The sequence below is a fragment of the Protopterus annectens genome, chromosome 8.part1 (genome assembly GCF_019279795.1).
Source record: "Protopterus annectens isolate FY-2018-M chromosome 8.part1, PAN1.0, whole genome shotgun sequence".
Lineage (NCBI taxonomy): Eukaryota > Metazoa > Chordata > Ceratodontiformes > Protopteridae > Protopterus > Protopterus annectens.
In genome coordinates, this window is record NC_056742.1 from 53,021,523 (window position 1) to 53,041,551 (window position 20,029).

At 42.3% G+C, this 20,029-nt stretch overlaps 1 protein-coding gene across 3 annotated transcripts in view; it reads right to left on the minus strand.

Moving 5' to 3' along the window:
* Nucleotides 1-20,029, minus strand: part of POP4 (POP4 homolog, ribonuclease P/MRP subunit) — a 220,578-nt gene that overhangs the window by 136,925 nt on the left and 63,624 nt on the right. For all 3 annotated transcript variants that reach the window (XM_044081670.1, XM_044081669.1, XM_044081668.1), the window contains exon 5: nt 19,707-19,768. In XM_044081670.1, coding sequence (XP_043937605.1) covers nt 19,707-19,768 — 62 coding nt within the window. The remainder of the gene's footprint in view (nt 1-19,706; nt 19,769-20,029) is intronic.

The following is a 20,029-nucleotide window of genomic DNA, read 5'->3' on the forward strand; positions in this document are numbered from 1 at the left end:
GGAACATGCAAATACTACTGCCAAAAGTGCTTTCTCAACTTGAGCATACTGCATCTCAGTTTGGGCAAGTGTTCTAGATGCCCAAAAATGAATAACTGCACCAAGACCAAATTTTGAAGCATCACAGGAAAGTGACTGTTTGATTTACATCATAGTATCTTAATGTAGGTGGGGTGGAAATTTTCCACTTAAGGTCTTCAAATGCTTTATAGTGCTGTTCTAACCATGACCATGAAACATTTTTGCACATCAGCTCTTAAAGGTGCTGTCAAACTCACTAAAGTCTGGTATAAACTTGCCTAAACAGTTGACCATGCCTAGGAAACGCTGTAGAGCTTAAATATTCTCTGGTACTGACATCTCAAGAATAGCTGCTTGCTTGGTTGGGTCTGGTTTCAAGCCAGCACTGGTAAATAAAGGACCTACATATGTAACTTATGGTAGTCTGAATTTGCACTTCAGAGGATTGAGCTTCAAGTTTACTTCATGTGCTTTGTCTAGAACTCTCTAGGTTTCTATCATGCTCTGATTCACCATGGTCTCCAACCAATTTTATTTTATTTATTTATATTTGTTGACCGGGAGTGTCCGACTGGACGTAGGTCCATTTTCAGCGGAGGCCCGGGGAGAAAAGCTCCACAGTTAAAATAAACAGACAGTAGTTACATTGGATTACATAGCGATTAACAATTTACATAGCAATTACTTGCAACATATTTACAGATGAACATAGTACATCAGTAGACAACTAGATCTGTGAAGTACATAACAGACATTAACAAAAGTTACAAGAAGAAGTTCCTGCTGTACAATAAGTACTGGCTTATGAGCATCTGAGTTTGCTATAATCAAAGTAGTTAGTGGAGTGGAAAGAAAGGTTATGGTTGGATGGGGAGGGTGATATTAGAGTGGGAGTTGCAAGGGCATAGCCAGCATGTCTTTAGGTGCGCTTTTAGTAAAGTTTTGAAGTGGGTGCATGATGGTATGGAGGTAATTCCATAATTTGGCTATGGTGCAAGAGAATAGTGCTTCATCAGCAGAGTTATTGGCTTTAGTGATCTGCAAGTGATTTTTGTTGCCGGATCTTAGTGGTCTGGTGGTGCGATTCTGGAGGGATGGGACATTTAGTGGATGATTTACTAGTTTGTGGGAGAGTGAGAGTTGATACCATTGAAGGAGGTGAGGGAGTTCAAGCCAGCCCAGTTCAGCAAGTGAGAGACGGTGGTGACTACGGTAGGATGCTCCTGTGGTGAATTTGGCAATTTTGTTGTAGCAGGTCTCTAGCTTGTTTAGATCGCATTGCCTTAGGTTGGTATATATTGGACAGGCATAAAGTAGGGTGGAGATAAGGTGGGAATTTGCTATTGAAATCTTTGCTTTGGTGAGAAGTTGCTTATTTCTGTATAGTGCTCCTAGTTTTTTGTACACTTTTTTTATGGTCAAGGATATGTGAATGTCAAATTTTAGTTTATTGTCTATTTCCACTCCTAGCAATTTGGTGTGTTCAGCTGGGTATATAGTGGTGTTGTCCTCTGCTGTGATGTTAAAGTGAGTGTCGTTTTGAGTATGTTTGGTGGGTTGGAGTTTAGTTTTGTTTGGGTTGAGTATTAATTGGGCATCGGATAACAAGTTTCAACAGAGGAAAAGCCTTCCTGTGTGACTTTTTGCATTTTGGGTAGGGACTAGGCTGAGCAGACGATGGTCGAGTCATCTGCGTATTGTATGAGAGTGCCATGTTTGGTGGCAGAGGCTAGATTATTGGTGTAAACAGAAGAGTAGGGGTCCAAGGATGGATCCTTGGGGAACCCCTATGGAGACAAGTAGTTTCAATAAATCTTCTACTATTATGGCACAAGGATAACCCAAAAAAACTGGTCCATTGCACCCTGGAAGACTTTATTCCAAATGGCATCCTTCGGAATCTGTATCTGCCAAATGGGGTACCAAAAGTGGTTAGTAATGAGGATTTGCGATCAGGCATCACTTGCCAAAATTAACTTTTTGCATCCAAGACAGAAAAAAGTGGCACTTAGTATTGGAGCTGTGACCTGCTGTGTGCATTGGATGATGCAGTCTCTTCAATGCTTAGTTCAGATCTCTTGGGTAAATACATACTCTGATTTCATCAGAGCCCTTTTTGTGAGCTGCTACCATAGACTACATCCATTCAGTTGGTTCCGTAACTGGACAATTTATACCTTGCTGTACCCATTTTATCCAACTGGAGGTTTGACTTTATCCTGCATAGCTATTGGAACTTTTCTTGCTGGTCTAACTACTGGAGTGACCTCTGGATCTAACCTCATGGAGTACATAGCTAGAAGTTTACCCAACTTGTCATCGAAAACATCAGCATACTCTGAGACAATAACTTCAGAAAAATTGGAACTAGGAAATGCACATACAAGATGAACTTCTTTAGTTAAAGAAAGCAGGTTTATTCTCAAACCGTCTTTGAGACCCAATAATGACTGCACTGGTCTTCAGAGTACATAGAACAACAAGCTGCAACAGTCTTTAAAACAAACATGAAAGCATCAGTGAACCTTCAGTTTGAATTTTTTCACCTCCATAAGCAACAAGAATGGCCACACTGAGTTAATTTTCACGTTAGCAAATGTGTCCACTGATATAACATTATACTTTGAAACAATGTCTTGTCTACTTTAAGCTCTGCAAATTGCTCTGTGAATTTACCATTGATCGGGACTGTACAAAACACATTGTTCTTTGCCAGCAAATTCACTGCATCAGCTCTTACATCAATTATTGATGCACCATTCTCTACAACTGTGCGGGGTTTAATTGATTTTTTCAAACTTTGAAAATGGTTCCATTTTTTTATACTTTGACATTGCTGACCAAATGCTAAGCATTTCTCTCACTGATTGGCACCGGAATGGACTTGGTTTTGCTAATGCATGTTTGTACTGCACTGAGCATGCTGCTTTAATTGAACTGGTCTTAGAACTTGCTGGAAAACTACGTGGCTTCCCTGGTGAGCCGGCAGGGGTTGTGGCTGCCATGTGTTGAGTGCCATCTACATTTGCTCAGGAGCCTGCTGATACCATGCTCTTGTCACTTGCAAGCATACTTGTGTGCTTCTCTGTAACATCATGGATTTGACAACTATCAGTGGCTTGACAACTATCAGTGGCTTTACTCAATGTTAAATCACTGTCAGAGAGCAAAATCTCACAGCAGCACTATTAATACCACACGAGTCTATCCTTTATTAGCTCGTCTTTTAAGTCACCAAACTGACACATTTTGGCTCGGTTTCTCGTGGTTAGTTACATAAGCTGCAAAAGTTTCCCCTGGTTTCTGATCGCTCTTGTAAAAGAAATTGAAAGAAAATAGTATTCTGTTTCCATTTAAATGGTTGTTAGCATGATTATTAGCTTGAATGAAAAGCTGCAAGAATGATATGAAATATGTTGTTGTCTTTCGGCTTTTCCTGGTTAGGGGTCGCCACAGCGGAACTCCGGTCCGCTAATGATTGGCGGAAGATTTTCACGAACGTCGAGCTGCCAGCTCGTCATTCAACCTTCAGCGAAGGCACTCCCATTTACGCATATCTTTCGAACGCCCACATAACAGCAGGGAGGACATGCGGACTCCACACAGAAAGCACTTCCCGCACTCCAGCAGAGAATCAAACGGGAGAACCTCTTGCTGTGAGGCAACAACACTACCGCTGCACCACCATGGCTATAATGATATGAAATATAAAGGGTTAATTTAGAAATAGTATAAAATGCTGAAAAATAAGTAGTAGTAAGTGTGCTGGCATAGCTTACATATTGGCATGCATGTAAAGGAGTATGTTATTGAGAAAGAAAGTCTGTAAAAATAACTGTGCAGATGGCAGCTGGAAGGACATCAACGAAGCAAAGAGATGTAAAATCAAGTTTCAGATAGTGCTGGAACACCACCGTTTCAGATAATGCAAGAGTGAGTTTCCATGGATCATCAAACTTCAAAGAACCAAGGACAAGGGAACAAAGGAAAACTATTATACAAAGAAAGAACTGTTATACATCAGACTGAGAAAAATATCAGACTTTTTGGTATAAATAAGAGTGCAACAGTAAACAAGCTTTGGGAATTTGCCATAGAGAGTTGACAGCATCTGTGCTGCATGCTTGTAGATCTGAATAGAAAGCGTATTAACTAAAGAAGTTGTCTCCATGTATTTATTGTACTCGGTACAATATAAGACTAGTTGATCACAATAAATAGTTAAATATACTTCGGCATGCTTGCATGCAAATGCAAGTAACAGCAAGAAACCAACAGAAGATGTCATAATTTTTCAGAAATGCCTCCTTAAATGTAATACATGTCAGAGTTGCACATTTCTCTGAATTTGTGCTTCAAACACTCGAGGTCTTCCCTTTACTCAGCCTGTAGAATAGGATTTTCACCTTCTCCCTCTTATACTGCTGGTGCATACACAAATGAACACTCTTTCAATGGCCTCTGACCCAGCTAGGTTTAGCAAAATGAATGCCCTGGTGCATGCATCTTTATCTGAAACAGTTACGTGTACAATAATATCGTACTCTTGCTCAAATATTATCCAACTCTCTGCAATATTCTGATCAAATGCAAATGGTAGGGGCTTTCAAAATCCATCTGCTATATTAACACATACTAGTGAAGGGTTTTGCAAATAAAAACAAACACATACATATATGCCAAAAATTTATGCAAGTATCTGTGACTTTTCCCAATAGCATAACAAGGCTCTGTATAACTAAACTTTGCAAAGTAAATCTCTTGGGCACTGTAATAGTCTTGAAATTACTGTACTGCAAGAAATCTCCTCTTATCAGTGTAAGAAAGATTTCAAATAACTGCACGACGTGAACAAACTGAGTAGAAGAAGCTCAGTCTCAGTAGCATTTCAAAGTAATTGCACTTTGGGAATAAACAGTACACAGCACACTGAACTTTCCCCAAAATGGTGGTACCTTGCTAGGCAATTCTTTACAGTGCAAGAAACACACGATAATAGCGGTACTTAGCAAAGAGACACACCCAGCACAAGAAACTTTTCAAAATGGCTATACTTCTACTGTCCTTCATGAAATAGTTGCACATGCACAGTAATAAGCACACACTAAGCACTTTTACACACTTTGAGATGCTTCTAATAACTGTACAGTTACGCCCTTGATACAATACAAAATCGCAGTTATGCCAAAACACAGCAATTTGCCAAAAACATGCAGTTGCCTTGCTTTAATTTATGCTTAATGTGCCCTTTTTGCCCTCACTATATTTTTGCTCATTTAATCTCTTTTTATGCCCAGTGTACTTTTGCTCTGCTTGTTTAACTATAAATACGACAGTTTTGCATTAAACATGCTCATTTTGCTTTAAACACACACTTGTTTTATCAAATACCTTAATCTTAAACATTTTGCTTAGTTAATAAACCTTTTGTGCCTCCCGCTTGTTTAATAATGTGGTTTATGCTCTTGTGATGCTCCAGTTATCTTTTTTATAAAACAAGCAGATTGTGAGAATTCTCATTACCTTTGATTCTTTTCTGGCTCATTTTCATGCTCGTTTCTTAAGTTTTCCTTTCCTTCACTGTCATCTCTGCACCTCATGGCTCCAAATATCATTCTCTGGAATCACAGTTCTGACACCATGTAGCTCTTGTACTTTGGACACAATAGAGGAGTCTTTGTGGGTTCTGTTCAAGCAGCTTTATTATATACAAATACATCCATGATAGAAGTTTCCGGACTTTAACTTAAGTAACTTGCATACAAACCAACTACTGCAATCATACATGCTCACTCTCTGGCTGCACTCTCAAAATGGCACTGGGAATAGCACATACCCAGTATTTATATGTGCACGTTTAGTCCTAGATATGCTTCTTAAAGATACAGCACATGCCTTGTGATCTACAGTTGGCATGTCCCTCATGTTTCCTCTTTGATACTTCAGTATGTTAATAATCGTACAGCAAGTTTAACATATAATGTTAGCAAAAACTCAAATGTTAAAGCTGCATGCTTAACACCACTTTGGGGACATTTTGTTAATGTGCAGCTGGACTTTGTCCAGATGCCAAAGGTCCATAATTTACGAATTATATTGGTGGTGATTTGCATGTTTTCTGTATTGGTGGAAGCCCCGTATCACAAAGCAGATTCTGTAACAGTTAAAAAAAAAAAAAAAAAGATGCACCTTGTACTATCAAAAGTGATAAGGGAACTAATTTTAACAATTCCCTGAGAGCTACACAACCTTCCTAATACTAAGTAGAGTCTTCAAAGTACCAACCATCCACAGTCATCTGTATTAGAGAGAGTCAATAGAACCCTTAAAAATAAGATTTCAAAACGATTTGTGCTGAAACGAACCTTAAAATGGCCAGAAGCACTTTCCTTAGCATTCACTGGTATGAGGAGTGCATTAAATTCTACAGGAGATTGAGCCCCTGTGAGATATTAATGGGGAGACCCGTGGCCCATCCAGCAGTCTTCCTGTTTCAAATGAAGAATTAACTAACGGATGATGTTATACACTGTCTTGCTGCACAAAATTTATTTCTTGCAGCAGTACCACAGAACTGTACGAGAAGCTCTTCCAAAACCATCTGACCAGCCCTATCACCAACTGCAGCCCAGTGATTGGGTTTATGATGAACCTTTCAAGAGGAAAACAACAAAACAACCCCCAAGTGGAAAGGTCCTTTAGAGGTCCTGCTCACCACTTGTATTGCAGTTCACTGCAAAGGACTATGAACTTGGATACATTCATCACATTGTAATAAAAGTTGTCGTCCAAGAGCCACAGATGAATCATCTCTGCCAGCGAAGGGATGATCAAAGCGCAAAGGACAAACCTACTCCACAGAAAGAACTCAGAAGACAAGTCTATGATGAATCCATTGACAACAGGTGTTTTTGCTGCCATTTCCTTTTATAAACTGGTCAAGCGAAAATATAAATTTCCTGTTGGTTCTACTAGTATGCGGTGGAATTAAAATGTGACATACTGTTGGGTATGTTCACATATACCACAGCATTCTAAGACAGGGATTCCAAACTATTCCAATCCCTGCATCTCAAGTGACATTTGAAAAGGAACTTGGTGACATTAATCTAACTTGGGGCAATGTGACTGACTTTTCAAAGGTAGTCTCTCTCCAGCTTGGAACCACAAATCGTGGAGACAAGTTATGCCAGAAATGGAACTGTACCAGTGAGAACTAGCAGATGCAATGATACCAGCCATGAAGGTGTGATATTATACTTAAAAAGCTACGACTGAGGGCATGACAGAGGATCATAATTAAATTTGTGGTGATCTGTTGCCTATAAACCGGTCTGGATGCTGTTTTGTAGGAATATCACTCCTGCTATTCAACATTTTGAGAACATTCCAGCAGGAAGGCTAAGAAATCATCTTCTTTCGGCTGTTCCCATTAGGGGTCGCCACAATGGATTATCCGTTTCCATTTCTTCCTGTCCTCTGCATCATGCTCTTTCACACCAACCGCCTGCATGTCCTCTCACCACATCCATAAACCTCATCTTAGGCCTTCCTCTTTTCCTCTTACCTGACAGCTCCATCCTTAGCATCCTTTTCCCAATATACCCAGCATCCCTCCTCAGCACATGTCCAAACCAAATCAATCTCGCCTCTCTTGCTTTGTCTCCAATGAGAGGGCATACACTTTCCATGCGTGTGGATGGTAGCTCCTTGTGCAGAATTTCTGTAACTGGCAGTTCTTTGGGGAAGCAAACAGATCTATGTCCGGGCTCCGCTATTTTTGTGTTATCATTCTGAATATTTGTGGGTTCAGTTCCCATTCGTGTGGGTCCATAATGTTTCTGCTTAGGTCGTCTGCCAGTGTGTTTTTCTCTACTGGCAGGAATTGTGCTTGCAGATGAACTTGGTAGTTTAGAGCGGTGTTCCACAAGGTCATGGCTTGTCTGCAGAGGGGGTAGGAGTGTGTGCTCCCTTGCTTGTTTATGTACCACATAACTGTGGTATTGTCTGTCTTTAGTAGTAATTGTCCTGGATGCAATAGGTCTTTGGAAGCTATAATAGCATTTTGTACAGCTAGCATCTCTTTTTGATTGATGTGGAGATGTCTTTGCTCTGTGGGCCACTCGCCCTGGATACATTTTCCTGCCATGTGTGCTCCCCAGGCATAATCCGATGCATCTGTTGTCAGTGTCTGCCTGGCTGTGGGTTGAGTGAAAGGCTGTCCCTTGTTGAGGTGACAAGCTTGTGCCCACCATCGAAACTCTGTTGTAGGCAAGGAATATTAGTGGTATAACTGTTTCCAAACTTTGACAGTGTTGAGACCATACGCTCTTTAGGTACCATTGTAGTTTCCTCATATGCAGTCTGGCATATGGAATTAGTAGTATGCAAGATGCCATGTAGCCCAAGGCCTGCAGAAATTTTCTTGCAGGGAGTTGAGTCTTTGTTGCCATTAATTGAAAATATTGAGTCAGTTGTCCTTGCTTGTCTGGCGTGAGATAAGCCATCTGGGCAGTTGTGTTCAAGCTGGCACCCAGGAATATTATCTGTTTTGAGGGCACTAGTTTTGATTTTTCATTTACTGTGTACCCCAGGCAACTTAACTTTTTTACGTACGCCAGATGCTTTAGTAGAATGTCCTTGCTCTCTGCTCGAATCAGGCAGTCGTCCAGGTATGGATACATTTGAATTCCTTTTTGCCTGCAAAATGCAGTTACTGGTGCCAGGCACTTTGTGAAGACCCTGGGCACAGTAGATAAGCCAAAGGGCAGTGCAGAGAATTGATCGTGCATTGAACCAGCTAAAAATTTGAGGTATCTTCTGCAGTTTTGTCTGATTGGACCTCAAAAAGGCATACCTGCATGTCCCTAAGTCATGAGCCAAGCTTTCTTGCCCAACATGGGAAGAAGCTGCTGTAGTGTCAACATCTTGAATTTCGGAACATCCAGGTAAGTGTTTAGTGTAGAAAGGTCCATAATGGGTCTCCAGGCTTTGTCCTTCCTGGGAACCAGAAAGAGTCTCGAGTAAAATCCTTGTCCTTGTTCCTGTGGTGGTACCTTTTGAATAGCTCTCCACAAAACACAAATACATGTGAGAGATGCAACTATATAGCCAAACTGGAGGCTGAGCTCTCTCAACTCAGGACTGGCAAGACCAGACAGGAGGAGAAGGAAACCACGCACACCACAAACCCAGTTTCACATAGAACTATCACAACTGCAAAACAAACACATAAACACACAAAGACATACTCGGAGGCACTGATCAAAAATCTACCAAAACTACAGAGGCCTCCATAGCTGACACCCAAGCAACTGCCACCTCAAGACATAAGACATGCAACACATAGTTCTCAAAGTCAGTGTGCTAAACAGTCACAGCCCTTAAGGCCAAACACAATGCCAGACACACTTGTTATAGGTGACTCCATAGTCAGACACACTGACGTCCCACTCACCAGACTGAACAAGGAAAAGATCACAGTTAGCTGCCTGTCAGGCGCTAGAATACGCCACATAACACAAGCACTCAGGTCACTCCACAGCAAGTACAAGTATGACTCAGTCATTGTCCATGCCGGTGTGAATGACCCGAGACGTACCTCCCTGGACTACATGAAAAGAGACAGAGGAGCTCTCAGATTATGTAGCCCAGGCCGGTATGACCCTGACCCTGAGCAGTATCCTACCCTCACCAAGAATTACGCCACAATACAGAGACAAAATGATCAGCTTTAATAATTGGCTTAATTACTGGTGTCATTCTAAGGGGATCCAATGTCTGTCTGCCTGGGATGACATGCTTGACAAGCCACGCTGCTTACAAGGGCGGCTTGCACCTGTCACCCTGGGCTTCTGGATATTGGCAAAGGCTCTTGCCACCCCATAGTGCCTTTTTAGGCAAGGCTCAAATGATAAACCTACCGCCCTAGAAAACAAAAATGGAGAAAAACTAAGGGTAATACTGCTCAATGCCAGAAGTCTAAACCTCAAGATGCACGCCCTCGAAGCCCTCCTCAGTATGGAGAACATTGATGTTTGTGCTGTGACTGAAACCTGGTTCAAGGCTCCTGAGAGCACCCCAGCACTATCAGGTTATACCTCATATCATGCGTTCCGGCCCCAAAATCCAGACCGAACTACAAAAGGAGGGGGAGTATCCATATTCATAAAGGATACCCACACCTCCAGGTTAGTGGCAACGCACGAAGCATCGGAGACCATCCAGGTGCAATTAACCATAGGTAAAAACGACCATCCAGGTGCAATTAACCATAGGTAAAACTGCCCTACAGTTTGTAACATGCTACAGACCACCTTCTCAAACTCAGGAAACCCACACAGCCTTCCTGAAGACACTGGAGAGTATAAATGTCTCTCCAAACACCATCATATTGGGTGACTTCAACTACCCAAACATAGACTGGGAACATTACTCAAGCCCCAACACCCTAGCCCAAAGGTTCCTTGAGTTCATAAGCTCAAATGCTATGGAACAACTAGTCACCATTCCCACAAGAGGAGAAAATATACTAGACCTGATCATCACAAACATGGGGACAAAATGCTCCACACCGGAAGTATATCCCTAATTGGTGAGATCAGACCATAAATTAATCTCACTGGAGATCCACATCCTGCCCCCACCCCCAGCAAAAAAGACCACAGTGAAGAACTTCTCAAAAGCAAACTTCACACTTCTTAAGACTGGAGTGGTATCCTTCAAGGCCCCCGAGCCAGTGGAAACCACAACCCACGCTGCTGAAACCCTTACAAATGCCTTCTACGAGCACCTCTAGGAATGTATGGATCAAGCAATCCCTAATAAAATCAAGACCTTTTCCACCAAAGGCAAGCGCCCGGTCTAGTGGACTCCAGCCATAAACAAACTCTACAACAAGAGGAGAAAGCTACTACATGACAGAGCAAAATCCCTAAATGGGAAGGCATCTCTGATCAATACTAGCAAAAAACTACGATTACTCATAAAATCATCCAAGGCCAACTTTGAGAGAAAAATCGCTAATGACACAAAAGACAATCATAAAGCCTTCTTTAGCTATGTTAGAAACCTGGGTGGAAACTCACAGTTATGCTCAGAATTAGTCCAAAATGATAAAAAAATCAATGAACCCACAGACATTGCCAACATACTGGCAGACAGGTTCAGTGCAAATTTCTCCCTCCCCCCCAAAAGGAGAAATATCTATCCCACCAGAGTCTAGCCTCCCAAACATCTCAGATGCCCAGGTGAGAGCTGCTCTCTCTAAAGCAAAAAAACACAGCAACAATGGGACCGGACGGTGTCCCCAGCTGTGTGCTACACGAACTCAATGAGGAACTAAACCCACACATAAGGCTGCTGTTTAATCTTAGCCTTACTACAGGATACGTACCAAAAGAATGGCGTACGGCAACTGTGGTCCCACTCCACAAAGGCGGTGCTTCTACGGACCCTGGAAATTACCGTCCCATAAGCTTGACGAGCCTTGTCTGCAAAGCTATGGAGAGGATCATAATGGAACTCATAAATAAAGACATTGGGGACCTACAGACACTGGATCCTACCCAATTTGGCTTTGTCAAGGGCAGATCCTGCCTCTTGAACTTGGTCGACTTTTTCGAAACAGTCACTAAGGCCATTGATGAGGGTAAGGCAGTTCACACTGCCTACCTTGACCTAGCAAAAGCATTCGACACAATACCCCACTCGGGCATCATAGAAAAGCTCACCAGCTTAGATGTAAACCCATATGTCACAAGATGGGTTGCAAACTGGAAGGACAGAACACACAGGGTTAGAGTTGCTGGTGCCATGTCAGGCTCTAAGCCGGTCACGAGCGGTGTCCCACAGGGCTCAGTCCTGGGCCCCCTCTTGTTCGGCATTTATTTTTCTGAAGTGCAGGCAAACATAGGGGGATTGTGGCTGACAAAATCTGCAGATGACTGCAAACTGGGCACCATAATTGACACTCCATCAGACACAGACATCCTCCAGAAAGGTCTCATAGAAATGGATAACTGGTGCCAGAGCCATGGCCTTAAGCTAAATGCCAAAAAATGTATAGTCATACCCTTTGGGAAAAACAAGGTAACCCCTAATTACCACATAGGTGGTAATCCATTAAACACGGAAGAAGTTATCAGGGACCTGGGGACCCAAGTTGACAGTAACCTCTCTTTTGACACTCACATTGCCAAAGTGGTTAGGAAGACCTTCTACATTGCCCACCTGATCATGAAGGGATTCACATCCAGATCAGGAGAGGTCATTGTACCCCTGTACTCTTCACTTATCAGACCAATGATTGAGTACAACGCCCCATTCGGAATGTACCTTACCCGACACCTGCAACAGTTGGAAAGACCCCAAAAGTTCCTCAACAAAAGGATAAAGGGGCTCAAACATATGTCATACGATGCCCGACTGAAGAAACTCCAGCTCTATTCAGTCGCATACCGTCTGCTCAGGGGTGATCTGTGCCTGACATACAAGGCCATGTCCAACCCGGAATTAATGGACATGCTCCACCTCAAAAAATCCAAATCCACCAGAGCCACGAGAGCAAGAGACTTAAACCTCAACACGGATATAAATAGGACGTGCTGGAGGGACAGATTCATCACCCAGAGACTCCCTACACTATGGAACAGAATCCCGGTCCATGTGAGGCAGAGCCCCTCACTGACTCAGTTCAAGAGAAATCTTGACGAGTGGATGGGAGATCGTAGGTTTACCCCGGGAATCATCTCTGTATCACTGCTGAACAGAGGCACAGCAAACTAATGGGTATAGTATTCTCATCCTAAGGGGTGGTGAAAGCCACACACTGGCTAGGCTTATAAATGCCCTAGGGCAGATAGCCTAGTATGAACCTATGAGTGCTGTAATTTGATTTTGAGCCTCTGCCCATTGATTTGGTGGCAGATTTGGCATTCCTTTTAGCCTTGGCAGGGTGTGAAAATGGAACCTGTAAACCTTGAGATACAATGTTGAGAACCCATTTGTCTTTGGTGATGCAATGCCAGTTGTGATAGAAAAGTGCCAGTTTTCCTCCTAAGGGGGCTGCCAAGAGAGAACTGTTTGGCAGCTAATAGTGGAAAGTCATTGAGGCTGTTTTTTATAAGGTTGAGGCCCGTCTTCCCCTTCTTTCTGGCCTGGTGTGCCCCATTGTCGAGGCCTGTAAGGGCCTTGTGTCTGACCTTTACCTCTTGGACACCTGTATCTGCCCCTTTGAGGTCTGTAACTGGAAAGGACCAATTCTTTGTTGGCCAATTTCTACTAAAACGAGGAGGCTGAACCTGTAAGAAATCTTTCACCGTTTGCATAGATTTTGCCTTATCCTCCATCTTCTTTAATACCTCCTCTGCCTTAACTCCAAACAGCACGTCCCACTGCAAAGGTGCATCCAATAATTTGACCTTAACATGATCTGGTAATGTATGTTTTTAACCAAGCATGGCTTCTAATGACAGAGCCTGTAACTGCTGCTCTACAGGAGGCTGTAACTGCTGCTCTACAGGAGGCCTCTAAGGAATCAAACCCACATTGCAAAGTATGTTTTCCCACTTGTTCAGCTGCATGCAATAAATCCTGCATTTCTTTTAAATTAGGAGGATCCGAATCTGGAAGCATCTTTTGTTTCAACTGAGACATCAAAAATTGCTAATATTTTAGCATGTGAAACTGGCAATTCAAGGCTCTCATTGTTATAGTTGCAGACGTATTATTACCTTCTTTCCGCATCTGTCTAATGCTCTGGAATCTGTCAGAGGGAACTGGATTGTTTGATGATGAGGCCTTAATCCCTTTGGGTCCCTGAAAAATAGTTTCAGGGTCAGCAACAGGGCTTTTGTACAGAAAAAAAGAGAGAGTCAGGGACTCTGTAATATCTATCAGGTTTAACTGGGGCTGGGGGTAAGGAGTCAGGGTTCAAAGTGGATTCAGTGTACACATCATCCACAACGTCTAAAACCGGCGGGATAGCAAGGGGTCTGTTTTGAGACAATAAAAGGAAGTCTGAGCCTTCTTGGATTCTGAGTAATCCTGTGGAAATGCCCCCTCATGTTATGTAAGGTCTCCCCAAAGAAGTAATCCTCAGGCGGAGAGGCTGATGGAATTGATTCCTCAGCATCAGAATCCTCATAAGGGGCTAAAGAATATCCTAGGTCTGGGGAAGAGTTTGAGGAAATGGACACCTGGTCAGAAGATTCATAGTCTGCATCCTGTAGGGGCCTTCTATCAGGAGGGGGACGGGACCCCCTGATCAGGGTGATTAGGTACTCGGCCATTTTTAGCATTTGTTTCTTAGGCATGGAAGCCTGTCCTGGAGAGAGTTGTGTCTTTCTTTGCTTTTAAGGGGGGCTTAGACTTAACAGAGGGTTTTAATGGTTAACTGGGTAGGTCTGAAAACACCCTCTGTAGCTGTGGATTGCTCCGCTACTTCGGTTCCCTCTGTAGGTTTAGGATCGGGGCTCAGCCTAGAAGAGGCCTCGTCGTCAGTTTTGGGCCTCGGATGCCTGTCCTTGTGCTTTTTATGCATTGCGGTAGTCGGGATTTCTGACGGCATGGTGTAATTGAATTTTCTACCAAAATAATGTTGGTCAAAATCAAACAGGCGTTTAATAGTGTGCTTGTTAAACCTAGCACAAAACAGACAACCAGCGATGTTGTGGTCAGGGCCTAGGCATGGAATACAATAGGAGTGGAAACCCTTATGAGGTATTTGCTTCCCACAAGAAATACAGTTATTAACTTTTACTGACATCGGTCTGAGGCAAGAAAAAGTTTCCCATACGGGGTACTTAGCTCTTTTAGAGGACTTTGGTTCTGGATTCAGAATGAAAATCTCAGGAGTCGGCCGACTGGCACTTGTGAACTGCTTCTTCTTCGGGCACCGTGCGGCAAGAAAGACTGAAGAAAATGGTGTCGGCTGCATCTTATATACCCCTGTCGCACTGACGTCAGGGAGGAGGTGACAGCAACAGACACCGGACCACGACTTTGGAACTCTGGCCGACTGTGGGAGCGCCTGATGACAGGATAACCCAAGTGTAATGACTGCAGCAGTGTAACACGATGAACATCCTTTTCTGCTTAATAGAATATGTCCCTTCAATCACCTCCAAAATGTCCACTATGTACAGCAGATGCAGAAGATTTAAATGAATAGCTAAGCCCTCAGGTACAGTTATCTGTCTCAACAAGTGTGTACGTGTGTGTGTGTGTGTGCGCGTGCGTGTGTATTCTCTGCCATTTACGTGGATAGTTTCCCGCAACACCTAATAGTCTGAAGCCAAACCCTTCTCAATTACCAAAAGCAGTTAGAGTGACTTGGCCTTTATTCTCTGAAATGTGTGGCTTGACAAGAAAATTACATGAAAAAAAACTGAATATGTATTGTGATGCCCCTGCACTGGCCCAGTAATCAAGGAGCCTCAATGCTCACCACTAGCACCAGTGAGGGGCGTCCACATTGGGAGAATGACAAGTACACACACACACAGTACGATTTCCCTTAATAGCACACAGGGACCATAGTCAGTCTGGGGCGGGTTTCTTCTCTTTCTCCAGATTCCCAATAAGATTTCCTACTGGCATAGCTATAGAGAGTTAAGATCCCAGCTGAATGGTAAAGCTAAAACCTCCAGTACCCTCTGTCCAACCAGTGCTGCGTGTCCCTGCCCAAGTAGCGGACACACACATTTTGAGTTTTGACTTAGACACACACACAGACACACAGACAGACACACAGACTGCTGGGGAAGGCAGGAACATGTTTACTAGCTATGCCCCCTTCTGCCCAGATTATAAGGTAGTTATCACTGCCGCCAACCACCCTTACTTATCAGCTACTATAAGAACCTTACCAAACGGTGACCAATCCTACTGTGTGATGTTACTATTATCCAAATGGTAAGCGTGTCCAAGACATTTAAGGCTATTGGAGTGGCCTATACAGCGTCACCAAATAAGTATGCAAGTACTTTAAGAGCTTGTATCTCTTAATATCTCTAAACAAACCAGCCACAATTAAAATGTTCTATTATTTATTTTAAATATATTTAAAGAACAAGACAATACTTAATAACTCACAGTGAGATTTCAGAATCACAGGAAATATTTTAAAACTACACTGCATGACAGTCTCGAATAAATACAGAAAACATTTAAACTAATCTTCACTATATTCCTAACTATCTCTAAAAGAAACTATGTTCTAAATAACTTCAGAGCAAGGCAAATGCGTATGAGAAGTGCTGAATGGATGTTTTTAGATCCAAGACAAGATACAAAATGCAGTCTCAGAGAGTTCCCAAATTAATAATCAACATTACTGCTGGGTTAGCCAGGACGACATCACACTTTTGTCACCTGCCCCCAGTCCCTAGGCTAAACAGATACTTAACATTTAGCACCCATGTGTCAAAAATACTTCTCTCTCAGAAGTTTGCCTAGAACTGGAAGTCATAAAACAGTCAAGCACTTTTACATTTTAAACCTAGTAATTATTTCTGTTTAAAAACTTATAGCTCTAGACATCCTGTCTTCTTGCTGAGCTGAAACTGAGAACACAATTGAACAATTTCAACTTATTTTCTTGATTGTTTGCAAGTTAACTCTGTATGTTCCAGCTTCTCCTATCAAAACATATATTTGCACAGGCATACAAGTTTATATACATTTCTGTTCTTTTGCAGTAGGGTACACTGTGGTTACATTCTTCAAGCTCAGTACATAACAGTTCAATACACCTTTCTACGCCACATAACATAGTTATCTTACATTTGTAAGACAAGCATACAAATCATATTAATATTCACAAATTATTGTATACAAAGTTCCAGACAGCTGGGCTGGCAGTGTCACATTTCTATACAAATCATATTAATATTTTCAAAAATATTTAAAATATTTAAAATATTGACAAAATGTCAGCTAGCTGGGCTGGCAGCATTTCAGTTGGTCACATGTACATATACATTTTCTCTATTACAAGACAAAGAATGCCTCTACCACCAATATCCCCACCCACTGCTTACTGAAGTCCTTAGAATAGGAGGATGCTGGATATTTATGTGGTGGCAAACAGGGTGAGGGGGTTGGTATAAGGGTCAAGTTTATTTTACAGACACAATATGCAGGATTTGATTCTCACCTTTGGAAGGGAAAGTGGCTAGGCTTGAAATGCCCCACAAGGGCAGCAAGCCTAGCACTTACTTATGATCTTCTGAAAGACCTTTACTAAAAGCAGTTCCCTCCTCCACATCTTTGAGAGAGGAACAGAACTATAAGCCAGCATGTACCATGCATTTCCTTTTCTGGGACATGAGTAGCTGTTAGCATGATACCATGATCCACAGCCCACTACCAGACCTACATTACCTCTCTGCACAGAGCATGAATTCATGACACCTTTTCACACATTACACAAAAGCCTGATTGAACAGACCAAGAGGGACTTGCCTCAATCCTCTCACAGACCTTAGAGTGAACATAGCTGCCTATCAGCTCCAACAGGTTTATGCAAGACTCAACAGGTTTATGCAAGACTCAACAGGTTTATGCAAGACTCAACAGGTTTATGCAAGACTCAACAGGTTTATGCAAGACTCAACAGGTTTATGCAAGACTCAACAGGTTTATGCAAGACTCAACAGGTTTATGCAAGACTCAACAGGTTTATGCAAGACTCAACAGGTTTATGCAAGACTCCCATTCCAGACAAGTCTACTTTTCCCTTCATAAAAGATCTACAAAATTTTCTTTTGCAAGAAAGGCTACAATGAGGCAGCCATAACAGTTTACCACTCAAGAAACCAGTGATAATGTTAAAATACTGTGCAGGGAGAATCTCTCTAGCCCGCAACTCAAAAGTGCAATGCCTGGCAAAAAAATCAAACAAGCGAGGCAATTACTAAATGACAGGTGACAAGAAGTCACTTCGTGTGTTAACATTCAGGGCAATGACCATTAAAAGTGGTACCAAGCTGAGGGAGGCCTGGTGTTGGAATTCACTCAAATCTTAAGACTGCATTATCTAATGAAAAAAGTTTCACTTGACAAGCAACAAGGACATATTCAATTACAGGGCTGCTCTTATGGGCCCCAACAAAGCATGAAAAATAAATAACATCGTAAAAGCCCACAGCAACTCCTGCATCCTCAGCTTGAAAGAGTCTCCTCAAAGGAGGGTTCATCTGGATGTGACACTAAGGAGGGATGTTATTGCCATCCTTATCCAGGTCAGGGTCCTCAGAATACCTTTCCTGGGTAGTGAAGGACGTATGCAAGAGTATTTTTAAATTTGTCCTTTTAGCTGGCCCACGATACCCATTCACTGTACCATTTTGTCTAGCTGACCAGGACTTATAGCCTTACATGTATTTACCTCCACTGCGCTTCTAGGAGACACTAAAAAGCACAAGTATATTCTCGGTCAAGGTTGTCCCCGATAGACCCAACTGTTGCAGGACTCCCTAAACTATCCTCAACTCTAGTTAGCAAGCCTGCCTCAACTCAGGTAAAGGCCAGAGAAATAGATCCCTCCCAACACACAGCAACACCACAAAGCTTTTATCAGAGGACTCAAAATATTGCTCCACATAAGCTAGTTTGTGACAAAGCAAATTCCAGATATGGAGGAGATATACAGCGGAATGTCAGCTCCATCCCGAGTCAAGTGGTTGCCAGGCTAATAGCACTCATGCTCGACTTATTACTGGCTGCTGACTGATATGAGATTAGTTCTTATTTAATAAGTAGGCAATATGCAACTTGAGATGAACGTGAGACCACTCAAGAACAGCATCTGGTCTTACAATCCCTTCCTTTCTCTAACTAGTCTATTACTGACCAAGGGCTGAAGAGAGACTTCTCTAGCCAGTCTCTCTCCTAAAGATGTTATGTACCTAGTGGTGAAAAAGACTTTGACCTTCTATCCAGTTTATGCTTGTGGTACCACTGAGCTGTGGGCATCAGTGGCAATTTCACACAAGGCCCCTTTCTCAGCTGTAATAAAGGGTTGGTATAGGTATTGGCCTGCAATCTTTTGACTGTAAAAACATTATAAAATGTTATGTGCTTTTGTTACCAGGTAAGGGAACATGTCAGAAGGGAGATTCAAACTTTGCAGGCAGCAGAAAGGAACTGAGGAGCACTGGGGCTCAGAACATCCTTCTAATCTGGTGCATTATGTCAAAGTTGGTGCCCTGAAGCTGCCAAGCTTGAAAATCAGATGTGGAAATGCCAACAACTACCTGCTACATATGGTCTTCAAGACAAATCATAGGACACTGGGAATGCACTTCTTGGTTCACGTACATATATTCTATGCACGGGGTTGAAGGAGTTTACACTTCCCTACAGTGACTGCTTTAGAGTTTTAAGAAAAGCCATGCGAGAAGGCACAGTATGATGCATCCATATGCTCTATCCACAGTGAACACATTGAGTAAGAGAAGACCTCTGCTGTTGTAAGCCACACACACACACACACACACACACACACACACACACACACACACACACACACACACACACACACACACACACACACATTCAGAGCCAAGTACTTCAGAAGTTTTACATGACTGGATACAGAATTGTGACAAGTGGCCCTTTGTATGTATGCTGAGGTTTCTTAAAGTTATACAATGGTTGCTACATCCAAACAATACACATACCTGTTATTAAAGCTCCATGAAAGTCTGCCTTTAATAATTTTGACTGGACCATCAACGGCTGTCTAAAAAAAAAAAAAAAAAAAAAAATTCTTGAATGTTTAGTGATAAAAAGATTGTGATGGAGGGTTTAGTGATAAAAAGATTGTGATGGAGGGTGGCATATCTTTTCTGAAGATGCAATTTATAAATAAATTATGACATCAAAGAGATGCAGTTGCGTAAATAAACTTACCATAACAGTAGATGTTTGAATGATCACTGCCGCAGTAGGCTTAGCAAAATGGGTTGCATCCTGCATAGGATATAAAAGCTGGCCAGTTTCC